The sequence below is a fragment of the Piliocolobus tephrosceles genome, chromosome 4 (assembly GCF_002776525.5).
Source record: "Piliocolobus tephrosceles isolate RC106 chromosome 4, ASM277652v3, whole genome shotgun sequence".
NCBI lineage: Eukaryota > Metazoa > Chordata > Mammalia > Primates > Cercopithecidae > Piliocolobus > Piliocolobus tephrosceles.
This window is the reverse complement of record NC_045437.1, coordinates 7,170,441-7,196,065: the sequence shown is the minus strand read 5'-3', so window position 1 is coordinate 7,196,065 and position 25,625 is coordinate 7,170,441. Positions and strand designations below refer to the sequence as shown.

The 25,625-nt window shown below is 45.2% G+C and overlaps 1 protein-coding gene across 2 annotated transcripts; it reads left to right on the top strand.

Annotated features, from left to right (window-relative positions):
- The first annotated feature begins 4,601 nt into the window (after positions 1-4,601).
- C4H5orf49 (chromosome 4 C5orf49 homolog) lies at positions 4,602-25,599 on the top strand. 2 transcript variants are annotated; one of them, XM_023218247.2, is made up of 3 exons: positions 4,602-5,220; positions 20,429-20,545; positions 23,960-25,599. In XM_023218247.2, the coding sequence occupies exons 1-3, from the start codon at positions 5,074-5,076 to the stop codon at positions 24,137-24,139; spliced, it is 444 nt and encodes a 147-aa protein (XP_023074015.1). In that variant the 5' UTR covers positions 4,602-5,073; the 3' UTR covers positions 24,140-25,599. The 2 variants fall into 2 exon arrangements, with proteins under 2 accessions (XP_023074015.1, XP_023074016.1); XM_023218248.2 differs by having other exon boundaries at positions 4,950-5,220; positions 23,966-24,586.
- The last annotated feature ends 26 nt before the right edge of the window (positions 25,600-25,625 follow it).

Genomic DNA, 25,625 nt, shown 5'->3' with positions numbered 1-25,625 from the left:
TGGCTAAAGCATCCTGTCGTCCAGGCCATGGTTCCGCCTCAGAGTAGTTGAGAGCCCTCATACCAGGCCTTTCTTTCGAGATATTTGTACATCTTTCAGGAAGAGCACCCATGTTACCTGTGCCAAGTCACTTAACCTCCCTTCATGTCGGGTTTCTCAACAGCGTAAAGAACTAGATAGGTCTTCCCAGCTTAAAAAGTCCATAGGTTTAGATCAACTCAAGATGAACATAACATACATGCCATGCAAGGTGTAGTGAAGCCACAGCTAATGGGACATGACAGCTGCCTTCACTGGTTTCTTCTTCCCTGCCTCACATTCATAGAAAAAGTACTTCAAAATCTTCCGTTTTGTTCCGATGTCAAGAGAAATGGCAGGGGATTTCAGTCGCAGGGTGGCCTCTGCACCTCCTGAACTCTTGTGAATTGCCTATTTTCCTTCACTGATAGGTTAGGGTCCCTTCAAGGGATTTGCTCACAAGACCTGTTGGGGAGATGCAGACAGCAGTGGTCCCGGCAGGCGGGTATCACCGTGCTGTGTACACCGTCAGGGTGCACTCAGTCAGCCTAGGCCAGAGCAGCGCCAAATGGTGCAGAGATTGTCAGCTCTGAGAGCCTGTGTAAATTTGTGATGCTGGAATGGGATTTGGAGGTTGCACAACCCATAATCCTAAGGTTGTCATTAGAAACACTGAGGTGAGACCGGGTGCAATGGCTCATGCCTATAATCCCAGCACTTTGGGAGGCCGAGGTGGGTGGATCACTTGAGATCACGAGTTCCAAACCAGCCTGGCCAACATGCTGAAACCGTCTCTACTAAAAATACAAATATTAGCCGGGCCTGGTGGCACGCACCTGTAATCCCAGCTACTTGGGAGGCTGAAGCAGGAGGATTGATTGAACCTGGGAGGCAGAGGTTGCAGTGAGCCAAGACCACACCACTGTACTCCAGCCTGGGCAACAGAATGAGACTCTGCCTCAAAAAAAAAAAAAAGAAAGAAAAGAAAAGAAACACTGAGGTGGAACGGATCCTCTGTATGTGTGACGGTTAATGCTGAATGTCAGCTTGTTTGTACTGAAGGATATAATGTATTGTTCCTGGGTGTGTCTGTGAGGGTGTTGCCAAAGGAGATTAATGTTTGAGTCAGTGGGTTGGAAAAGGCAGAACCACCCTCAATCTGGGTGGACACCATCTAATCAGCTGCCAGCGTGGCCACAATATAAAAGTAGGCAGAAAAACGTGAAAAGACTAGACTGGCTTAGCCTCCCAGCCTACATCTTTCTCCCGTGCTGGATGCTTCCTGCCCTTGAACATCAAACTCCTAGTTCTTCAGCTTTGGGACTCAGACTGGCCTCCTTGCTCCTCAGCTTGCAGAGGGCCGATTGTGGGACTGATATGGTTTGGCTCTATGTTCCCACCCAAATCTCCATAATTCCCATGTGTTGGGGAGGGACCTGGAGGAAGACAGCTTGAATCATGGGGGTGGTTCCCCCATATTGTTCCCGTGGTAGTGAATAAGTCTCATGAGATCTGATAGTTTTATCAGGGGTTTCTGCTTTTGCATCTTCCTCATTTTCTCTTGCTGCTGCCATGTAAGAAGTGCCTTTCACCTCCTGCTGTGATTCTGAGACCTCCCTAGCCATGTGGAACTGTAAGTCCAATTAAACCTCTTTTCATCCCAGTCTTGGGTATGTCTTCATCAACAGAGTGAAAACGGACAGGTAACTTGTGATCATGTGACTTAATACTCCTCAATAAACTCCCATATAAAAAAATATATCGTTATATAGATATATATACATCCTATTAGTTCTGTCCCTTGAGGGAACCCTGACTAATACAGTATGTTTAGCCCAGCTCCAGTGTGTGTCCTTACCCTATTAATTTGCCTCCTTTGAGAGGAGGGTTTTCATGCTTCTTTCATCCTCCCCTTCTCCTGCACAGAACTTTTGAGTACAAGTACAGACATGAAGAGCCCAAATGTATCAGACTCTGTGACCTTGTATTCCACTCTATGTACCTGGGAATACATAATAAGATCATATAGGAAAATATATTTTTAAAAATTTTGATTATCTTGATAATCAAAATTACCAAAGTCTGTCTTGCCCATGGTTTCATCTGTCTCTGGTACCCTGCCCTGTATCCTCAGGGTCTCACATCTCATTCCACCCTCATCTCTGGTGGACCATTCCGTGGGGCTAGGACTCACCTCATGAAAGTAGCATCTCACCTCCAGTACATGCCCCTGTCTTTTGCTGTCAGCCCCAGGGCTCCTCGGACACCAAGGAGGCAAGATACTGCAGGGGGGCCTGTGAGGCCCTGGGGCAGGGGTCGTACAAGTTCAGGAGTCAACAATTAAAGAAGCAAGCCTCCACTAAGCAGACAGGAGCAAGCGATGAAACAAGCCTCCATGTTGATCCTCTGGGACAATTCTTCAAGGCCTTTCCAGGCCCCTCAGAAAGGTTCATGGCCATGCACCAGTTGCCCTCAGCAGTGACCTGGGTAGTGCATCCTTGGGGTCTCTCCTGCTTCTCGCTCCTCTTGGTCCCTCTCTCCTGTTTCCTGGAATTACCTCCCAAATAAACTCAGGCCCTTGTCTCAGATTCAAATATTTGAGTTCCTACTATATGCCAGACTTGAGACATCTGTATAAGTTTGTTCTCATGCCGCTATAAAGAATTACCTGAGACTGGGTAACTCATAAAGGAAAGTTTTAACTGACTCACAGTTCAGCATGGCTGATGTGGCCTCAGGAAACTTACAATCATGGCAGAAAGCAAAGGGGAAGCAAGGCATCTTCTTCACAAGGTGGCAGGAAGGAGACACGCCGAGTACACGCCGAGTAAAGGGGGAGGAGCACCTTATAAAACCATCAGATCCTGTGAGAGCTCATTATCACAAGAACAGCATGGGAGAACGGCCCCCATGATTCAAGTATCTCCACTTGATCACTCCTTTGACATGTGGGGATTATGGAAATTACAATTCAAGATGAGATTAAGGTGGGGACACAAAGCCTAACCATATCACCATGCAAGAAAAAGATGTAGGTAACCTTGCCCTCAAGAGCTCTTGGTCTAGGACATGACAAAATGTCACCTACTGAAATTGAAGTTACCAGATTCACATCTGTATAACTGCGTAAACTTTACTAGTTTCTTTTATTAAGCAATTATCTCAGTCTCAGTTTCAGCTGAATTCCCAAGATAATCGGTTTCAACTACGTTCACTTTCCAAAGTATGATACCGGGTCACCGATGCAAAGCTTACAAAGTCTTGTGACCGTTAGTTGACCTTTTTTGTGTCTTTGGAGACATCGAGAGAGGTTGAGAGAGGCAATAGATTATAAGGGCTTAAAAAAAAAAACATATTTGGCTGATGCTTTAAGTATGAGTCATGCCTTTCGTGACTTCAGCCCATGGGAGAAAAATAAGAGCCCTCTTTTCTTCACTTCACATGTAGGAGAGATGGTGCTCCATCTCCAAGCACCAGGGATATGTCATCCTCACCAAGTGGCTGCAATGAAGGTGATAGGTCCCCTGGGGCGCTTAGAGACACGGTGGGCAGGTGTCTGACCCTTGACTCACGGCTGACTCATGTTCTGCCTGCTCATGGAGCAAAAAGATGTGTTAACGGGAAAAGAAGGCACATGGGTTTCTCAGGAAGCTCATGGGGACCCACGATAGAGAGAGAGATTAAAAAAAAAAAAGAGAGAGAAAAAAAAAGCGTGGTGGCACCAGGATGTCTTAAATCCTGCCCAGAAGGATCTCTAGGACTCTGGAGACCTCTACAGAGTGAATCACCAGGTGCCTCGGAATGAGAGAGGCGTCTTAAGCCACCAGCCTGCATCACAGAATGGCAGACAAGAGATTCCTACCTAGTTGCAGGGGTGGGGAAGAAGGCGGGGCACTGCTCCTTCCATGGTCTGTAAGACCTCTCCATCAGGGCCCTGCTTATCTGTTCACCTTCACTTCCTACCGGTTTCTGGCTTCATGAGGCCACCCCACCCCACTTCCTGCTGCCATTCAAACACAAGATTGCTTCTGCCTCAGAGGACCAAGTCAGCCTGGAAGGGATTTCCAGACTCCCAGAACTGGCTTTTCATTATTGCTATGCTTCATCTCAAACACCACCTCCTCAGCGAGGCTGGCCTTCCCAGGCACCCCGGCTAAAGCATTTCCCAAGCCTTGGTCATCATGTAACTTTTTTTTTTTTTTAACTTTTCTTGGCTATACACCCACTAATCACGAGTATACAGCTCAATACATTTTCAACAAACGGAACGCAGGTATTGACCCAGCATTCAGATCAAGGGCCAACATAACCACATTGGCAAAGGATTTGCAAGAACCCTGTCCACAGCAACTGAGTTTGCCAGAATCTGTAAATTCATGCAGCTTTACACCTGCACTGGCCAATACCGTAATTGCTAGCCACACGTGGCCACCGAGCGCTTGAAAGGCAGCTGGTGTCATTTGTTGAAATGATAACGTTTTGGACATACTGAGTCAAATAAGAAATGACACACATGGCTCTCATCATGTTTCTACTGGACAGCGCTGCCTGGGGCCTTAGCAAGTCATTTGGCTTCTTCATGTCTTTCATCTGTCTCCTCCAGCCGACTGTAAGCTCCCTGTAGACAAGGCCTGCTCCGTTCAAGGCTCGATCTCCAGCTCCTGACACACCACACGCTAGGTGCTCAGTCACTAATGGTCAGGCGAACGAGTGGTCAGTGGGTGAAGCAGGGACTGCTGCCTGGGAAAGGTGAGCAGGCTGGAAATGGGAGGTCCCCGCGGCGTTTCCCAGCCGGGCTCCTCCCGAGGCGGAAGGAAGGAGAGACCCCGGATGTAGTCGAGGGGCCAGGAGGGAGGAGAGGAGGGTCGTCCCACCCTGGAGCGGGAATGCTCCGGGGCCGCTCCGGGTCGCCAGGCGGCGGTTTCCAGGCAACGGCTGAACACAGACGCTGGCTGGAGGCAGGCGCTGAGCAACCTGAGGCCGGCAGACTCCGACTGGGCCCCTGGGCGAGCGGGACGGACCGCGGCCAAGGCAGGGGCGCTGGACGGGGGCGGCATGGAGGACGACGAGGAGGAGACCACCGCGTCCACGCTGCGGGGCAAGACCAGGCCGCCGCCCGTCTCGGCGCAGTCCGCCTTCAGCTACATCCCGCCGCGGCGCCTAGACCCCAAAGAGCACAGCTACTACTACCGCCAGGCGCGGGTGAGGACCGCGGGCGGGGCACGGAGGCGAGAAGGGTGGGCGACTGGGCAGAGGCGGGCGGCCGGTCGCGGAGGGGTGGGGGAGAGGGGATCACCCCAGCAGAAGGGTCTTGGGGCAGGGCTCTCCCTCGGGGAGAGGGCGTGGGGGTGGGGCTCACCTTAGGGGAAGAGGCCTGGGGGCGGGGCTCACCTTAGCGACTGGGGCCTGGGGGCGGGGCTCCCCCTTGGGGGGGGGGGCCGGGGGGGGGGGGGTGCGCCACCCGGGACAGGAGCAGGAGCTCACAGCGAGGAGGGTCCCTGGGAGGGGCTGCACCGCTAGGGATGGTGACAGAGCTCACAGCGTGGAGGGGCCCTAGAGGAGGAGCGCGCCTTCGGGCAGGGACCCTGGGGGCCGGGCTTCACTACCAGGGGTGGGTTCCGAGGGGCGGGGCTGGACAGCCTGTGGAGGGGGCTGGGTGGGAGCGTGCGGGGATGAAGGGGGTGCGGCAGGGTCAGCTGGGGGGACAGGAAGGGTGAGCTCCCGCCAAGGCGCCTGGACCCCAAAGAGTACAGCTAAGGCGACCACCAGTGTCAGCTGAACCCCCCGGGAACGAGGATGTGGGAGGAGCCGGGTGCACGAATGGGTGTCTCAGCTGCCACCAGGGGCTGGAGGTCGCGGGAATGCTCAGCTGGACCCAGTGCTCTTCGGAGAAGGGAGCGGGGCCACTAGGTGTCAGGATCCCTGAAAAGCACAGTGGCTCTGTCGGGACAGCAGGGCGCTCTTTCTGCCCAGGGTCTGGAGGGGGTCGCAGGAAGCAAGGACCGCCCAGTGGGCTGATCGCGGCTCCCTCTGGGGCCTGTCAGCGGCAGGCCCAGGGTGACAAGGAAACATGGCCTTGCCACCGGGACTAGGCCTGGATGGTCCAGGGAGCGGGAAACCCTCTGCCCTCCTGCAAACAGAAGACCAGAAGGAATAGCTGGCGAACCGCCTGCAGGGAGGGCTGGACTGAGAGTGGTCCCTCTGTTCTTCTGTCCTGGCCACACTGGCCGGTGTACTTCCTGGGATGGACTCTGGGGGTCTACGAAGGCCACTGGGCACCCTGCATCTCCCACCAGCGGCCAAAGGCAGGAAAAGGAGCAAATTCGAAGTCAGTTGAGGGTCATCTACTCCTCTCTTCTCACCATTGTTCCTAAATGTGCCCAGTTTGTCTTGCTCAGGATGCAGAGGCAGGGGAGTCATTACTGAAAACGAGCATTCATTGAGGACCCTCAGCCTCAGACAGGCCTTTCTAATTCTAGCTGTCCTGGTGGCTTGAGTGGCTAGAGAGGGATATAGACAGGTGTCTAGGGGGAAGGAGATTGTTCCCTTATGGTGTATAAGGTGTTCCCAGAAAATGCATCCTTCCTCTCCCCCAGTCCCACCCCGACAATCCTAGACCCTAAATAAATTCCGCTTCTGATTGGTTAGCACACACTGGCCTGCGTGCCACCCATAAACTATAAGCACTCATGGACAGCCTCACCAACAGAAGCAAGCGTGTTTCTAGTTTAGACAACTGCTGTGGGTTGAATTGTGTCCCCTTGAAATTTAGGTTTTGGAGTCTTAATCCCCAGTACCTTAGAATGTGAACTTATTTGGAGACAGACTTTTACAGAGATAATCAAATTAAAATGAGGTCATTAGGATGAGCCCCATTCCAGTATGACTGGTATCCTTGAGAAAATGGGAAATTTGGATACATACAGACTTGCATGTATTAGTCCTTTCTCACACTGCTAATAAAGACAAACCCAAGACTGGGTAATTTATAAAGGAAAGAGGTTTAACTGACTCACAGTTCAGCATGGCTGGGGGGGACTCAGGAAACTTAGAATCATGGCAGAAGGGGATGCAAATATGTCCTTCTTCACGTGGCAGCCTCAAGAAGAATGAGTGCCCAGTGAAGAGGGAAGACCCTGATAAAACCGTCAGGTCCTGTGAGAACTCACTCACTATCACGAGAACAGGATGGGAGAAACTGCCCCCATGATTCTATTATCTCCAGATGGTCCCTCCGAGGACATGTGGGAATTATGGGAACTACAATTCAAGATGAGATTTGGGTGGGGACACAGCCAAACCATATCAGGGAGGATGATGTAAAGGGACACAGGGAGAAAACAGCCACCTACAAGCCTCAGGAAAAGGCCTGGAACAGGACATTCCTTCACAGCCAACTGCTTGATTGCATACTTCTGGTGCCAGTACTGTGAGACAATGAATTCTGTTGGTTCAGCCACCTCATCCGTGGTACTTAGTTTGTGTAGCCCCGGCTGACAAATATGGCAGCCATAAACCTCAGCCTGTTCCCAGGAGGATCTTTGGTATCTGATAGCTCCTCTCTGCTTGGCTTTGAGCAATATGCAAGGACGGGGGGGAAAGGGACATTTGTAATCAGATCTGTCTCTGCAGCGCTGTTTGCCTGTTCTCCCAGGCTCGACTATCCACTGGATGTTAAGACGGGAGGGAAACACGAGGGAATGGTAAGTTCCCAATCTCATTGCCATCAGGGACTTCATTTGGTTTTCCTCCTGGGAGCAATATGTTTTGAAAGAACTGTTACTTGTACATAATTTCACTTATTAACTGAATTTTACATTTTAAGTATGCGATACTCATGTGACTGCCAATCAACTATGATTAATGCATAGCAGTAATGCACTGCATGAGATAAACTGCCTGAAAAGTAAGGAGTCTTATTGTGTTAATTTGTTCTATGCTGTTTTGTTGAAAGGAAATAAAATTCATCTGGCTGTTGGACAGAATAAAAACATTGACAGTAACGCCATTTGAGGGGTCCTGTAAATAAGATGGGGACACCAGGAGAAAGAGCAGAACCCCATCCCCCGTGGGCCAGTCACTGCCTGGGGAAAAGTGGTGACACAGCCTGGCAGGCACAGCTCATTCTTACATTTACCAGTCTAGTAAACAGCTCCACCTTCCTGGGGCCCAACTAACCAAAGGGCAGAGAGATGCCTGAAGAGTGAAGTGACTGGGACTCCATCACTTGGAAGGAGGTCCGCTGGGAGTGGGCCGGAAATCTGTCCCTTTAATGCAGGGGTCAGTAAACCGAGGCTCCTTGGCCAAGTCTGGCCAGCTGCCTATTTTAATAAATAAAGTTTTCCTAGAACACAGTCTCACACCTATGTGTTTGCATGTCTGTGTTTACCCCAGAGAGTTGTGTAGATTTGGCAGAGACCGTGTGACCTGCAAAGCCTAAAACAGTTGCTACCTGGCCCTTTACAGAAAAAGTTTCCCACCCCCTGCTCTAATGTATCACTGCCTTCTGGAAGGTAGGTATGGAACTTAGAACAAATTGATGCAAAGTGGATTTTTGCAAAAACAATTTTTTTCCATGCAGTTTGGATAACTGAGGTCACAAACAAATTTAAGTCCTGAGGCCTTTAGTACCATGCAAAAGAAAATGATGCAACATAAATGTTAACATCTAAATTGAAATAGCCTTGAAAGCAACAAGAATAACAAAAGCATTTAGAAGCCCATTTGACAAATAGCTATCAATGGTAAGAATCCACTCCTCAGGATGATATGAACTGGGGTTTAATGACCTGCAGGACCAAAGAAACTGATTCTCTGACCTGGAGATTATTTGGAATAAAGAGGGTAAATTCTGTATCACAGGTTTTCTAGAGAACTCAGTTACACCTAAATTTGCTGTAAATAATTTCAGGCTCTACTTTTGGAGGCCAAGGAGGGTGGATCACTTGAGATTAGGAGTTCAATCAAGAGCAGCCCAGCCAGCGTGGTGAAACCCCATCTTTACTTAAAATACAAAAATTAGCCAGGTGTGGTGGCCCATGCCTCTAGTCCCAGCTACTTGGGAGGCTAAGGCAGGAGAATCACTTGAGCCCGGGAGGTCGAGGTTGCAGGGAACCGAGACTGCACCTCTGCACTCCGCTCTGGGTGACAGAGTGAGAATCTGTCTCCAAAAGATGATGATAATAGTAAGAAGAAGAATAATTTCAGGCCCTAATCAAGCTGAACAGTAAAAGCAGTATGGAATTAGTTCTTAAGCCAATGCTATGGTCTGAATATTTGTGTTCCCCCCAAATACATACGTTGAAATCACAACCCCCAACATGACAGTATTAGGAGGCGGGCCTTTGCGAAGTGATGAGGACATGAAGGTGGAGCCCTCACGAATGGTGTTATCACCCTTGTTAAAGAGACTCCAGAGAGCTCCCTCACTGCTCCCAGCATGTGAGGACACAATGAGAATGTGCCATGTAGCAACCAGAAAATGCTCCCTCACCAGACACCAAATCTGCTAGTGCCTTGATCTTGGACTGCCCAACCTCGAGAACCTTGAGAAATAAACGTATGTTGTTTATAAATCACCCAGTATATAGGCATTTTGTTATAGCAGCCTGATGGGACTTTTCTGTTTAGTTTATTTCTGTGTGACACACAGTAGTGTGTATACCGATTAGTTGGTAGCACAGGCTGAGTAATCCTGGGTAAGAATGTTGGCTCCGTGTTGACCAGCCATGTGGACCTGCCACATTAACACATACTGTTTCACTCTACCCACCTTTGAGGCAAATGTTGCCAACTTCATAGAGCTCTTATATGAATGACTTTAATTAATCAATGCAAAGCGGCACATGGTAAGCCCAATGTAAGTACAGCTATTATTATTGTTTGCTTTTGTTAGTGATATTAGAGCTGCTCTTCACTAAGTCCTGGGTCCCGGTGGCAAACCTCATATCCCCGACTCTCATTTGCTGTCAGAAATTAACACAGGTGAAGGCAAAATGTGAGTGTCAGTCTGTGGCTTCTAATCCTCTGAAGCAGCTTACTTCAGGGAGCCCACAGAGTGGATGCACTGAAGGCTGCACACTTATTTAAAGCCTCAGTAATGCCTCTGAATTGTAAGACAAATTTGTCATCGAAAGCTGCCAGCAGAAATGTGATCGGCTCCTGTACTGCTCCCTAGGGAGTTCTAGTAGCGTAGGCTTTGCCCATAAAATACGGTTCCTGCGGCAGCAAAGCAGATTCCATTCAACAGTGTTTTTCAATTCTTTGTTTCTCCTTCTGCCTTGTGCAGCATTTCTGCTGTGGAAATGAAAAAGCAGAATCAAAGGACAATGGTATTTTATGAAGGTTTGGATTAAATTCCTCAAAGTCTAAGAGCTGCATTTAAAGAAATTATAACTGGTTTCAGAATCCGCTTTCCCTCATGCCGAGGGGGCTTGTGGATAACTCTGTCTTGAGTGAGGCTTTGCTGTGAAGGCCCCACCTTAGGCTTGGTGGGGTTAGCTGGCTTTTCTTCTCCGTGTATGTTGGGAAAAGAAGCTGACTGTTTCTTTATACGTCAAGGACTCTAGCTCCCTGAGCACTGAATTTCCATTTGCCAAGTGCGGCCAAGCACCTTATACAGATGCATGTTGATATGGTAATAAGTCCGCTCCCAAATCTCATCTCCAATTGTAACCCCCACGTGTTGAGGCAGGGACCTGGTGGGAGGTGATTGGATCATGGGGGCAGTTTCCTCCTTACTGTTCTCATGATAGTGAGTGAGTCCTCAGGAGATCTGATGGTTTAAAAGTGGCACTTACCTCTTTGCTCTCTCTCTCTCTCCTGCCACCACGTGAAGAAGGTGTTTGCTTCCCCTTTGCCTTCTGCCATGATTGTAAGTTTCCTGAGGCCTCCCCAGCCATGCAGAACTGTGAGTCAATTAAACCTTTTTTTCTTTATAAATTACCCAGTCTTAGGCAATTCTTTATAGCAGTGCGAAAATGGACTAATACACATGTTAACTGTCCAGAGGCACAAAGGGGAATCTCTGAAGGGCCTGACAGTATACAGACAGTGCTCAATATGAGCCTCCCTAGGTCCTCCCTCTGTGGAGCCTGTCTGCTTAGGAACTAAGCACTTTTACCACACACACTCAGCCACTCCAAGGGGACTGTGCAGGGAAGGTGAACTCATTTCTGTTGCTGATCTGCCTGTCAATATCTAGGCAACTCTCCATTATCCAGCATACTCTTAAGCTCACATGCCTTTCCAAAAGAATTCTTACTAGCTCAATGAAATTATGACCTCTCTGCATGGATACCTCTTTCCCTCTCCCTGCTTGTTTTTCTCCTTTCGCCTATTAGTATCTAACCTGCTAAGTATTTTGCTTAGTTATCATGTTTTCTCTCACTAAATGTGAGCTTTGTGAGGGCAATGATTTAGCTTTATCACAGCTATGTCTTCAGCAATCAAAAGAGTGCCCGTCTCATAGTTGGAACTCCATAAATACCTGTTGCATGAATAAATGAGGAATGAATAATCGGAAAGCCAATTTTTAAAACAAAGGGATAAGTCGCCGATTTTCAAAATTAGCTTCTTAGACTAAATAGGGGTTTCAGTTTGGATTGTCAGCTGCTTTGCTTATCCCTGTCCGCGTTCTCCTCCTCTGGTATCGTCAGTAGCAGTGGGTTATAGTTTCTTCTCTATTTCTCCAGTTGCATTTTCACTATCCAGTGACCTGCCCTTGGAGAACTCAGGGCTTGGGGGAATGGGGCTGAATATCTTCCTCCAGGGCAGGTAGCTCCTTAAAAAGGGGTTGGTCAGGGGGCTGAGCCCAAGGCCCAGTTTCCCTTGCAAACTCATTGGTGAGAGAGGAATGAGTGAAAGGGGAGGCAGGCATGTTCTCGTGGAGACCTTTCACATGGTATGAAACACCGAGAGTGAGGAATCTACGTTCCGATGAATCAAAACTCCTGTGTGAGCATGTCCTCTGTGTCTTTTCATTGAGTGCATGCTTGTCGTGAAACGCATCTAATGTTTTTTATACAAGAACATATTCACACACAGATCACACAAATGTGGACACATATGTTTGCAGCTTGCCCTTTTCATTTAATAATACATCTTAGTTTTTCAAAATCACCCCCTTTTAAGGGGTACAAGCAAATGACACAAGAAAAGGACAACATTTTTCCCAATAACTTTGACCAAGAGGAACGTATAAGATTGAATTCGAGTTTCAGCCCCTTTGGATCGCTGTTTCTTCCTGAGTTGTGAATTGCTGGGCTGGGGGTGATGGGGTGAGTCGGGAGCTGGTATCAGTGGAAGAGGAAAGACAGTTGACTCCACAATCACCGCATTTCCAACTGGTGACAAGTTGAGCACATAGAACGTAGAACTCTCTGAATCAGAACACTCTTAGAGTTTGACGCAGACACAAGATCAGAGGGAGGAATTATCTTGACTTCAATCCAATGGTAGAATATCCAGATTATTTGAAAATTTATAAGAATTTCTAAAACTTGTGACAGTAACGTACCAAGAGAGGACACAGAATCTTTTCCCCAGGAAAAAACAAAACCCCAAAGAGAATAGTTGAGTATTGTCTTTTCAAGAAAACCTAACATTGTGTCCTTCGCAAGCAACAGTCCTCTGAGAAACAGAATTTTGAATGCTGTTAAAATTAATGAAAATGTCCTCATTAAGCTTCACACAATACCAAACCTCCAAGGAGATGCTCTGGATTTATAAGTAAATTGAGGCCCTTATGAATCAAAGGAAACTGTTTTGGATCACCTTGGGGGTTTTCAGTTTTAAAAGTAGGTCGTTTATCCTTGAACTAGCAAACTGACGGAAAGCCTCAAGATGAGGAGGTCATAGTGCTGTGGCTTCTGAGGACAGGAAGTAAGGTAGCCCAGTCATAGGCTGATTAGCATATTAAACAAGGTGGGCTAGGATGTGCTATGGAAACACACCCTAAACCCAAAGAGTCTTAACCCCCGATGTGCTGGAGCTGGCGTGTATGACTCACAAAAGCCAACTGTTAGCATTTCTTCTAAGCTCTGCGTTTAATTGGTAGCCTAAAATTGAGCACGATCGAAGTATTTATACCACGGAAATCATCAAATACTACAAATCAGATTTTTTTTTCCTCCAGAAAGTGGGTTGTTAAACATAGGTGCACCAATGGGCTTAACATAATAACCATGACATCACAGAGGCTTTTTTTTTTTTTTTTTTTTTTCTCATTCATAGCCTAACATTTATGTTTCTCCGGGGAGGCTCTTAGTGCAATTGCTTAGAAATCCAGGTGCCTTCTTTTTAATGGTTTCACTATTACTAGGGCCTAGGAGTTTTTAGGACTTTAGAGTCATGTATTGGATGCTCGGAATTTATTAGCCTGTGAGTTGGGGGAGAGGGTTTGGAGGACTGCCTGGGAGTTTTTTACGGACCTGGACTAGAAGTAGAATTTATTGGAGTCACCCACATTCCTGGCCCCAGCCTAATTGTGAGGGAAACTGGGAAATGCATCTTCTGCTTGTTCTGGAAGTGGTAGTATGTTTGATGAGCATATGGCATTACCCCTGCCACAATTACATGACAAAAGGTATTAATATTTTGCTCTTGTTTTTTTTTTTTTTTTTTTTTCTTTCTTATAGAACTTATTGGTTTAACCTTATGGTGGAGAGTGAATTAATGCTTTAAATAGTCTGAAAGGGAGGAGAAAATAAAGGACCAGGGTCCCAGTTTGCTCAAAAACTTACCCCAGTTATTTGTATGAGAGTGTGTGCAACTTCTGGGAGTAAGAGTGCTTCTCAGGTTGGGAGGAGTCATGGGACATGATGGCTACTTCCTGCCAAGTGTGTTTGCCTGGGCTACCATACAATGTACCACAGACTTGGTGGCTTAAAACAACAGAAATTTCTTCTCTTTTAGTTTTGGAGGCTAGAAGCCTGAAATCACAGTGTTACCAGGACTTTTTTTTCTAATTTCCAACTTCTAATTTGTGAAGGATATTCAGGTTTGTTACATATGTAAACATAAGCCCTGATGGATTGTACAGATCATCCCATCATCCAGGTAATAAGCCCAGCATCCATTAACTATTCTTGCTGATCTTCTCCCTCCTCCCACCTCCCATCCTCTGACAGGCCCCAGTGTGTATGGCCCGCCCCCCTTGTGTCCCTGTGTTTTTATCATTTAGCCCTCGTTTATAAGTGAGAACATGTGGGACTTGGTTTTCTGTTCCTGTGTTAGTTTGCTAAAGGATAATGGCCTCCAGCTCCATCCATGTCCCTGCAAAGGACATGACCTTGTTTCTTTTCATGGCTGCGTAGTATTCTATGATGTATATGTACCACATTTTACTTATCTAGTCTATCATTGATGGGCATTTAGGTTGACTCCATATCTTTGCTATTGTGAGTAGTGCTGCATTGAACATACATGTGCATGTGTCTTTATAATACAATGATTTCTATTCCTTTGGGTATATACTCAGTAATGGGATTGCTGGATTGAATGGTATTTCTGCCTCTAGGTCTTTGAGGAGTCACCACACTGTCTTTCACAGTGGTTGAATTCATTTACACTCCCACCAACGGTGTATAAGCATTCCTTTTTCTTTACAACCTCACCAACATCTGTTGTTTTTTGACTTTTCAATATTCATTCTGACTGGTGTGAGATAGTATCTCATTGTGGTTTTGATTTGCATTTCTCTAATGATCAGTGATGTTGAGCTTTTTTTCATATGTTTCTTGGCCACTTGTATGTCTTTTGAGAAGTGTCTGTTCATGTCCTTTGCCCAATTTTTAATGGGGTGTTCTTTTTTTCTTGTAAATTTAAGTTTCTTGTAGATGCTGGATATTAGACCTTTGTCAGATGCACTGCTTACAAAAATTTTCTCCCCTTCTGTAGGTTGTCTCTTTATTCTGTTCATAGTTCCTTTTGCTGTGCAGCGCTCTGAAGTTTAATTAGATACTATATGTCAGTTTTTGCTTTGTTGCAATTCAGCAGGATTGGTTCTTTCTAGGGGCTGTGAGGGAAGGCTCTGTTCCAGGCCTCTCTCCTTGGCTTGTTGATGGCCATCTTCTCCCAATGTGTCTTCACATCATCTTCCCTCGGTGCATGTCCATGTCCAAATTTCTCCTTTCAATAAGGACACCAGTCATATTAGCTTGGGGGTCTACCCTACTCCAGTATGACCTCATCTTAATTAATTATATCCTCAATTACCTTATTCCAAATAAGGTCACATTCAGAGTTCCTGGGGGTTAGGACTTCAACATGTGAATGCTTGGAGGACATAAGTCAGCTGATCACGTCCAGTGAGGTTGTTCGGCAGTGGTTCTAACCACAGCAGTGTGGTGCAGTCTCCCGTCTCACCTTCAGTCACCTGCACTTCCTCCCCCTGGCCCAAGCAATTGCCCATCATTCATTCTTTCCTGCTACTCTACTTTGTGCAGGCCTCTCTTATTCCATTTGTATTTTTCTGTGGTTCATAACTAATGGGTTGATTTCTTTTCTCAGTCTGTGGTCTCTTTAAGGTAGGGACTCCCCATTTCTGTCCTGGAGCCTGGCATAGTGTCTCACACAATGGTAGGCCTAATGTGCTGTGGAGGTTGAAAACTGGAGACCTCCACTCTACCCACATCATCTGCCCAGGTCTGTGGACCAGAGCAATTTTTCAGGATCGGGGTGGAGGTTATTGTGAGGTAAACTGAGGGTAGGTGATCAGGTACCATGACCAGGCTAAGGTTATGCTACGTTTTAACAATATTCAAAACACAAAGGGAGAGATCACAAGGTAAAAAATGGATATTTTCTCTTTTGCTTTTTTTTTTTTTTTTAAAGGAACATCATCTGTGAAATAGAGACAATTCCTTGAGGAATTTTGATGGCAAAATTTCAGTAATTTCAGAAGCTGTGTCTTGTGATTAGCATTTAAATCCCAATTGGTTTTTATTAGTATCATTTTGCTTCAAGCCATACGGGAATAAAATAAAAAAAGAAAGATTAATAATTAAAATCCAGGGAAACGACAGATTTTCAGTTTGATTAGTTATTGAAAATGGATAGTCACATTTCGAAGTGAGGCTGCCTGCCTGCTGATGATTTTTTTTTTTTTTTGGTCGTTATTTTTCAATGATAGAAAAATGCACTTGTACTCTGGAAAGTTCTGAATATGCAAAATCTGCACAAAAATAAGCTTCCTAAGATTCTGATCACTCCATACCCACAAGCAGTGAGATTCCTAGTAAACACTAAGACGTAGAAGACTGTTGGCAACTAATCCAGGGATTGTGAGGCAAGCATGGTTGCTCATAGTGGTAACTTTTATAGTGTTTTAGGAGACCTGATTAGAATGAAAGAAACAGGCATTTTCTCTGTAAAGTTGCATATTACACTGGGCTTCTTCAATATAGGGAACAAAATGAATGAACATATCCTTTCTCATTCTGATAATAGTAATTGCATTCTCATTCTATTCTGAAGTCCTTTCTTCTTCAGAGTTTTTCTCCCAGGATAATCCAAGCACCCCAGTGGGGGCTCACTCAGTTCAGGAGGGTTGGACCTGATTACAGGCACTGTGCAGAAGAAAATACAAGACCAGGCAGTTCCTGGAAGATCTGTTTTCCCTGCTGTTCGTGACACCCACTCTGGAGGGCTGTCTCTCAGATCTGGGTGATATGGTTTGGCTGTGTCACCATCCAAATCTCATCTTGAATTGTAACTCCCGCAATTCCCATGTGTTGTGGGAGGAACCCAGTAGGAGGTGATTGAATTATGGGGGTGGATCTTTCCTGCACTGTTCTTGTGATAGTGAATGAGTCTCATGAGATCTGACGGTTTTAAAAAGGGGAGTTTCCCTGCACAAGCTCTCTCTCTGGCTGCTGCCATGTAAGAAGTGCCTTTCACCTTCTGCCATGAGTGTGAAGCCTCCCTAGACACATGGAACTGTAAGCCCATTAAACCTCTTTCTTTTGTAAATTGCCCAGTCTTGGGTATGTCTTTATTAGCAGTATGAGAACAGACTACTACACTGGGTGAGGGTGGCTGCCCACATGCAGGGAGCATTATAGGGTTTGAAGGACCATCAGTCACCTCCACTTTGCCCCAAGGTTCTCAGGGTGCAGGAGGAGAGAGGGCCTCCTGGCCATGGGTGTAGCTTTCTTCCAGGGGTTCAGTTCTAGAGACTAGGTCTTCATGTTGTACACTGCAGCTATTCTCCCCAAAACCCGTGGAACAGGGTCAGCCAGGTCAGGAGGGATTCCAGAGGCAACAGAACACCTAGATGATGAGCAAGAGCCTGGCTAATATTGAATCCCTTAGAAGATTGGGTGTATGTGTGGTGGCATGAGGGTGATGGAGTTCAAGCTATTGGCCGGCCAGCGGCTCTGAATCTCAAAGGAAAGGTCTGGATACTCTGGAGAATTTATCCTCCCTCATCCTTGCAGAGTGTGTGTGCTGTACTTGGGCTTCATGTGTGTTACTAGGTGGCCCATCCCAAAAAGAATTGCTTAGCCTTGCAGGCCAGCAGCAGATTAGTTTCTGCACCAGCAGCTGCCTATGTTATGGATGTTAAAGATACTGAGATCTCTCTATCATGTCTTAAAATAGTTTTTTAAAGTTTTCATTTTATTTGATAAGCAAATGTCTAATTTGTAGGTAGTCAAAATGATTGATATTTTTGACATTTTACCTATTGTTTTCATGTGTATGAGTTTTCGAATGGATTTTCTTTTTCATTTTTCTTATCCTCCAGAATTTACTTTTGGCTATAGTGTGATGTGAAGGCCCAAATAACTAGCCAATTGTCACAATACTAAATGTTGAATGGCTTATCAATTCTCCATTGATTCAGGCTTTTAAAAAATCCTGTGGGTACATAGCTATATGGTAGGTTGCCGTCAGGAGACATGAGGGCCAGGATGGTTTGACGTGAACACATCCAGAAGTTGAGTGAGAGTGAAGACAATGATAAGAGATGCTTGTGTCTGGTAACCCATAAAATGACCCGCAGAGGCACAGAGGCAGAAGCCACAGCTCCTGGTTGGAGGTTGCTTTCCTCCTTCAAGCCGACTAGAGTAATTCTGAACTAAGACATACCAGGTTCCCTGCAGTGGCTGGCCAGGCACCTTACACATGTTGCTGTTGGAATTCCTACGAATCTTAAAGTAATAATTCTTAAAGACCATGTTGTTTCCTTACTAGATGGCTCGTTGAGTAAGGACAGTAGCCATGTCTGAGTTATCTTCTAAATTCCCTCAGCAGGAGCACAGCATATTGCACATGACAGATGATCTGTGAATGATTTGCTAAGGACTGGCCAAAGCTACGTTAAGATCTAGTTATTCCTATTACTGGCTAAAGTGCCGAGTTCCTGCAGTCACTGTGAGTGGGCATTACGTGTTTTCCAACATACTATATAGAAGTCTTGCATCCTTTTCAGTGCCTACTTCCACCTCTGTATCCTCCTGTTGGAGGGAATCATTCTAGCATCACTAATGGGGAAAAAAAACCAAACCAAACAAAACCAACCAAGCATAAGCTAGAGACCTAATGCTCCCAAATCCCATGGAGACATGTCTGAGTTTGCTGCTGGAAAATTTAAGGCAGCTGGAATAACGAATGGCATGACAAGGTGAAGATTAAAGACCAGCTAACACAGGCGTTCTTTTTTCTTTTACTAGATACCGAACAAGGAAGATATTCTTTTGTATTCAGAAAAAGTTGGGATGATAAAATGGAGATAATACAGATGATAGCTTTGTTAATGGGTCATTTTCTAATACATCAGAGTGGTGTGTATATGTAAATTACATACATATGATATATACGTGTATATTATATATATGTATTCATATATTTATGGATTACCAAGTGTCACACTTATCACATATGATTAAAGAAAAAATACTTTTATCTTTCAAGAGAGGGGTTTGCACACAGACAGCCTGACTCTTGGCTAGTGTTAGAGTTCAAGAACCAATACACCAAAATATGGCACTCTGACACTCTGGCCTCAAGAAAAGAAGGCTCACCGTCTCTCTGACCACCCCTACCCCCGGCCCTGGCTCCTGTCTCTCAATTGTTTGTCTCTCCCAAAGCACTTGATGAAGTTGATCTCTAAAGTTCACTTATTTGCCTAAAGTCTGGACTCACCAAAGAAGAAGACAATGACCCCTGTACCTTCCCTGAGTTTTTATTAACTGCACTCACGTCATGGGAAGACAGGTTGAAGTCTGCTAAGACACCTGGACAGACTTTTGTCGCAGACCATCGTCTGCTCTGTTGGCCCAACAGACTTTCTCCCAGACCGTTGTATCCCACTAAAAATAACCTACTACCTCCCTCAAATCATCCACATTTCTCCATCTTCCTTTCTCATTTGAAGAAGGCTGTGCAAGCATCTGTAGCCCATGGTGTGGTGGGGTAATCACCCTGAGATGTCCCCCATGCACATTCATAAAAATGTGTATACCCTTTCTTCTTTTAGTCTCCCTTCTGTCAGTTGATTTTCAGGCAACCTTCAGAAGGCAAAGAAGACGTCTGCCCTTGGCTCCTGCACTAGTGACTTAAAAGATGACTTCTGTTAAGTTTCATTATCCTAGTATGTAGGTATTGTTTGTTTTTCAAAGAAGCTCAAGCTTATTATAGAAAATTTGAGAAGACAAGACAAGTAGAAATGAAGGAAAAGTACACACATGTATAACCTTAGAGATGTGCTTTTGCTATGGTCTGAATGTGTCTCCCCAGATTCATATGTTGAAGCCTCACCTGCAATGTGGTGGTATTGGGAGGCGGGGCCTTTGGGAGGGGATTAGGCCTGAGGGTAGAGTTCTCACACATGGAATTAGTGTCCCTATAAAAGAAGCTTGAGGAGGCTTGTTTGCCTTTCCAGCATGTGAGGCTACAGGGAGAAGACACCATCTGTGAATCATAAATAGGGCCCTCACCTGACGCCCAGTCTCACAGGGCCTTGAACTTGGACCTCGCAGCCTCCAGGAGTGTGAGAAATACACTGCTGTTGCTTAGAGGTCACCCAGTCTGTATGTTATTTTGTTATAGCAGCCTGAATGGACTAAGACAAATTTTTATTTTAAAGTTTGAGCTCTAGCAATGGAGTCAGACAGCAAGAGAGCTTGGGGAACCACCTGTCTCAACAAGGGAGGAGAAAGTTGAGAAGTGCCATGAAAATGTCCCTACTTCATCCTGGGCCTCTTAACAACCTTCTCTTGCTGGTGAGGGCTGGGCTTCTCCCTGCTCCACATCACAGCCGGTTCTGCTTGGTGAGGTGACCTTTCCTGTCACATACTCACCACATGCACCTCCAGCCTCCCTTGGGAAAGAACTGGCGTCCGTGCTCCATCAGGCCTCAATGACCCAGCCTTCACATTAACCCACGGCTTTCTTTCTCTTTTCCTAGACTGGAATTATTTCCCTCTATGACTGTGTTTTTAAGAGGCGACTAGATTATGATCAGAAGTTGCACCGAGATGACAGAGAACATGCAAAAAGCCTGAGACTTCATGTTAATGAAGAGGTAATATTAAGACAGAATGTTAACAAGTTGTCAGCAGATTAACAAAACTTTATACAGGCATATCTAGTTGTATTACACTTCACTTTATTGGGCTTCATAGAGACTGTATTTTTTTACACATTGAAAGTTTGTGGCAACCTTATGTCAAGTAAGTCTATTGGTCCCATTTTTCCAACAGCGTGTATCCACTTTCTATCTCTGTGTCAGCATTTTTTAACAATAAAGTATTTACAAATTAAGATCTATACATTTTTCAGACATAATGCTATTGCACACTTAGTATACTATAGTATAGTGTAAACGTGACTTGTATATGCACTGGAAAACCAAAACATTTGTATGACTCACTTAATAGTGATATTTATTGCCATGGTTTAGAACCAAACTTGCAATATCTCTGAGGTATGCTTGTACGTGTGTGTGTGCACACGTGTGTGTGTGTGTGTGTGTGTGGTGGGGAGTGTATGTACAGTCATGCATTGCTTAACAACAGGGATTCATTCTGAGAAATTCATTGCTAGGCGATTTTGTCATTGAGTGAACATCAGAGTATACTTAACACAAGCCTAGATAGCATAGCCTACTCCACACCTAGGCCATATAGGTACAGCTTGTTTCTCCTAGGCCACCAATCTGTACAGCGTGTTATAGTAGAAAATATTGTGAATGATTATAACACAATGGTAAGTGTTTTTGTATCTAAACATAAAAAGGTACCGTAAAAATATGGTATAAAAATAAAAAATGATACACTCGTGTGGGCACTTACCATGAATGAAGCTTGCAGGACTGGAAGCTGCTCTGGGTGAGTCAGTGAGTGGTGAGTGAACGTGAAGGCCTAGGGCATGACTGTGCACCACCGTAGACTTTGTAAGCACTGTGCACTTTGGCTACGCTACATTTATTTTAAATATTTTTCTTCAATAATACATTAACCTTAGCTTACTGTTACTTTTTAACCTTATAAACTTTTTAATTTTAAAAACTTGGACTCTTTTATAAAGTAACACTTAGCTTAAAACACAAACACATTGTACAGCTGTACAAAAATATTTTCTTTAGATCTTTATAAGGTGTCTATTTTTAATTTTTTTAAGCTTTTAAAGTTTTTGGTTAAAAACTAAGACACAAACACACACCTTAACCTAGGCCTACACAGGGTCAGGATCGTCAATATCACTGCCTTCCACCTCCACATCTCGTCCCACTGGAAGGTCTTCGAAGGCAATGACACGCAACACACATGGAGCTGTCATCTCCTAGGCTACCAATGTCTCCTCTGGAATACCTCCTAAAGAACCTGCTTGAGGTTGTTTTACAGTTAACTTTTAAAAATAAGTAGAAGGAGTACACTCTTAAAATAGCAATAAAAAGTATAATAAATACAGAAACCAGTAACATAGTCATTTATTATTATTGTCAAGTACTGTGAGCTATACATAATTGTATGTGTTATATTTTATATGACTGGCAGCCCAGTAGGTTTATTTTCACCAGCATCCTCCAAACGCATGAGGAATGTGATGTGCTACGACATGACAACAGTTATGACATCATTAGGTGATAGGAATTTTTTAGTTGTATTAGATTTTGCCATTTTCATGGCAAACACAGCAATTACTTTTGCACCAACTTAATAGTATAACCTTATGGGGCTATCATCATATATGCGATTTATCATTGAGTAAAATGTCATATGGCACATGACTGTGTCTATGTGTATGCATGTATATAGGCATACATGTGTGTACGTGTGTGTATATATGTGTGTATATGTATATACAGATATGTATATTTGTATATATTGTACATGTTTATGTGTGTGCATGTGTACCTGTGTGTATATACATGTGCATGTGTGTGTATATGCATGTGTATGTGTGTGTATATATATGTGTGTATATGTGTGTACATGTGTGTGTGTCTGCTTGTGAATGTGTGTAAATGTGTGTATAGATGCGTGCATACGTGCATATGTATGTGGATGTGTATATATTATGTGTGTATATGTATGAATATATGTATATATATCATGCATATATGTGTATATTGTATGCTTGTACATGTGTGTGCATAGGCATGTACATGCATGTGTGTGTATATGCGCACATACACATATATATTTAATATTGTCCTCAGTTGCTTTATGTAATCTTCTTGATGCAGCTCTCCTCTATCTTTTTGTGCCAAGAAGCTAAGGCTAAGATACTCTTATAGTTCCTTGTATTCAGTCATGTCATTGTGTATTTTTCTTGATATTGTTGTTTGGTTCTTTAGAATTTAAAAATTTAAGGACAGCAAAGCTAAGACGTTCCCTTCAACAGATAAAACAAGTCTCTGCTTAACCGCTGAGTCCAGACTTTCATAATTTTTCCAGAAAAGCTGGTCTTGCAGAGCTCAAATTGTGCACACGAGAACATTTCTTCCAAGTTTAGTTACGAAGCCACCATAAGCAGCACATGTGGTGCCTTGTAAGTTGATGCAAAGTTAGTGTTTTTCTCAGGAGAAAACTGTGGCACATAGTTTTTCAGAAAAAAGCTCCATCCTCTCAGAGCTGCCATTCCCGAAGGAAGAGAGAAAAAGTAAAGGCAAAGAAATCATGGGCTGGGTGTGGTGGCTCAAGTCTGTAATCCCAGCACTTTGGGAGGCCAAGGTGGGCGGATCACCTGAGGTCAGGAGCTCGAGACTAGCCTGGCCAACATGGGGAAACCCCGGCTCTACTAAAAATATAAAAATTAGCCGGGCATGGTTGTGCACGCTTGTAATCCCAGCTACTTGGGGGGCTGAGGCAGGAGAATGGCTTGAACCCGGGAGGCAGAGGTTGCAGTGAGCCGAGATCGCACCATTGCACTCCAGCCTGGGCGACAAGAGCAGGACTCCCTCTCAAAAAAAAAAAGAACAAAAAAAGAAAAGAAAAAGAAAAAAAGAAAGAGAAGAAAAAAAGGAATGACGAGCAAATTCTAGGTGGTGCTGAGTGGTGTGTGGGAAGACGAAGCCACGTGAGGATGGGAGAGGGGGAAGGTGAGAGGGATGAGCAGGGAGCTGGGGAGGGGTGGGGTCAGGGAGGACCTGGACATCTGAGCCAGGATCTGGGTGGTGGGAAGGGACCAGCAGCAGCAGGGGCGGGTAAATGACCAGGAAGAGCACAGAGACAGACAGGTAGAGCAAATGGTCCAGCACAGTTTCCCAGCATGTCCATTGAATACACCAGCCAGCTTTCTAGCAAATTCAACAGTTCCCTGCCATAGGCTACTTCCCTGTGAGGCCGCTGGCTTCAGCGTGGAGGTCCCCTCTTGGTCTACTGTGGTGGGACCCGGGCAGGTAAAGCTCCCAGGACCAGGCTGATGGATGTACGGGTGAGCTGTGCTGGCAAATGCAGTGGTGCTGACTATGTGCTTTGATAACTTTCACCAGGAACAGGAGAGGCCGGTTGGAGTGTTGACGTCTTCTGTCTATGGGAAGCGCATCAATCAGCCCATTGAACCCCTAAACCGGGACTTCGGCCGCGTCAACCACGTGAAGGCTGACTTCTATAGGAAGAACGACATTCCCAGCCTCAAGGCACCGGGCTTTGGGCACATTGCTCCAGCGTGAAGCATCCCTGTGGTCCACAGGGCATGTCGCGATACCCTGTGGGCTGGCAAGGTTGCACAGCAAGAAGGTGGCATGTGGAGCCCTCTTTCCCCTTCCCATGACACCTAGGAGCTTGGCTATGCCTGTGTTGCATCTCTACAGTGGGACACGTGAACGTCAGCAGCTTCCCTCAGGTTGCTGTGGTTAGGAGCCTGACCAAAAACACCTTCAGTACCTGTGAAGAGTCTCTGGTGTGATGATTTTCAGCTGGAATTATTTTTGATCAAATGATACTGGAGACCGATTCACTGTGAGCACCTGCATAAAATGAACTTTGTTCCCCCTTGGTAATGGTTGGGTTGGTTTTTGTCATCGGCTCTCTACATTTGCTAGGATTCTTTGGGGAGGCAGTCACAGGAGTGAGGGGCAGTTACTTTTCCGAAGAGGTATGGGAACTCCTGCTGCCTGGTAACACAAGCAACCCTGCCATATTCCCTTCTCCAAAAGGAGATATAATGACAATTGTCTTTTGGCACAACTGAACTCTAGAAACTCCATTTTTGTTTTTCCAGAGGTCTGAGCCACAAATAACAGAATTTAGTGCAGTTGGGACCAGGAGCCCTAGTAAGGATGGGTGGCCCTGGTGGCCAGCAGTGCTCACTGTTACCGCTCAGGGAGAGAGGGCCAGTCGTGGGAAGAGACTAGATTTCGGTGTTCGACAAACTTGGGTAAAATTCTGGCTGCTGCACTTTCTAGATTTGTGTTCTAGGGCAAGTCATATCATCTATAGGAGCAGACATTTCCTCATCTTTAAAGTGGAATTTCCAAACCTAGAATTCATGTGGGAGGCAATGAGCTGCAGGAGTGCACGTACAGGCACCCAGTGTGTGCCCCACCCAGTGCCCCGTCTTCACAGCAATGACTTGACTTTAAACAGTCTTCTTTTTGGAAGCAGTCGCTTTTAACCTAAGTTGGAAATATTTACTCTGGGGATAATTGGAAACTTACCCAAGTGTTAAGGTATCAGCTACGTTTTTAATGAATGGACCCCTTGGAAGAAATCATCTCTCATCTACCATGATTAAATTCCCACAGTTTATCAGTGAATGGGCAGGTGGCCTAATTAATTTCAATGCTGATTGCTCCATCACTGGTTTTATTCTTTTGAATATGCAAAGAGGATTCTCTAAAAATAAATGACACTGAATTGCCGGCAATTTCAAGGTTGAGTGACTCCTAAATATTTCTTTATTTTTTTGAAAACAATTTTTCAGTGTAGGTGTCTTTTATTTATTTCAAACAAATGGCAGTAGTTTATTTCGAATGCCTTTGGGTGCATTATACCATATTTATAGTAACATAATAGAAAATATATAAAGTTTGGGTTATAGAAATATTTATAAATTATTCATTATTCAGACTTGATTTCAACAAAGACAAGGCATCTGTAAGTGACTGTAATAAATTAATGTCAAACTAAATTATTTTCATTTACTTTAAGTCAGAC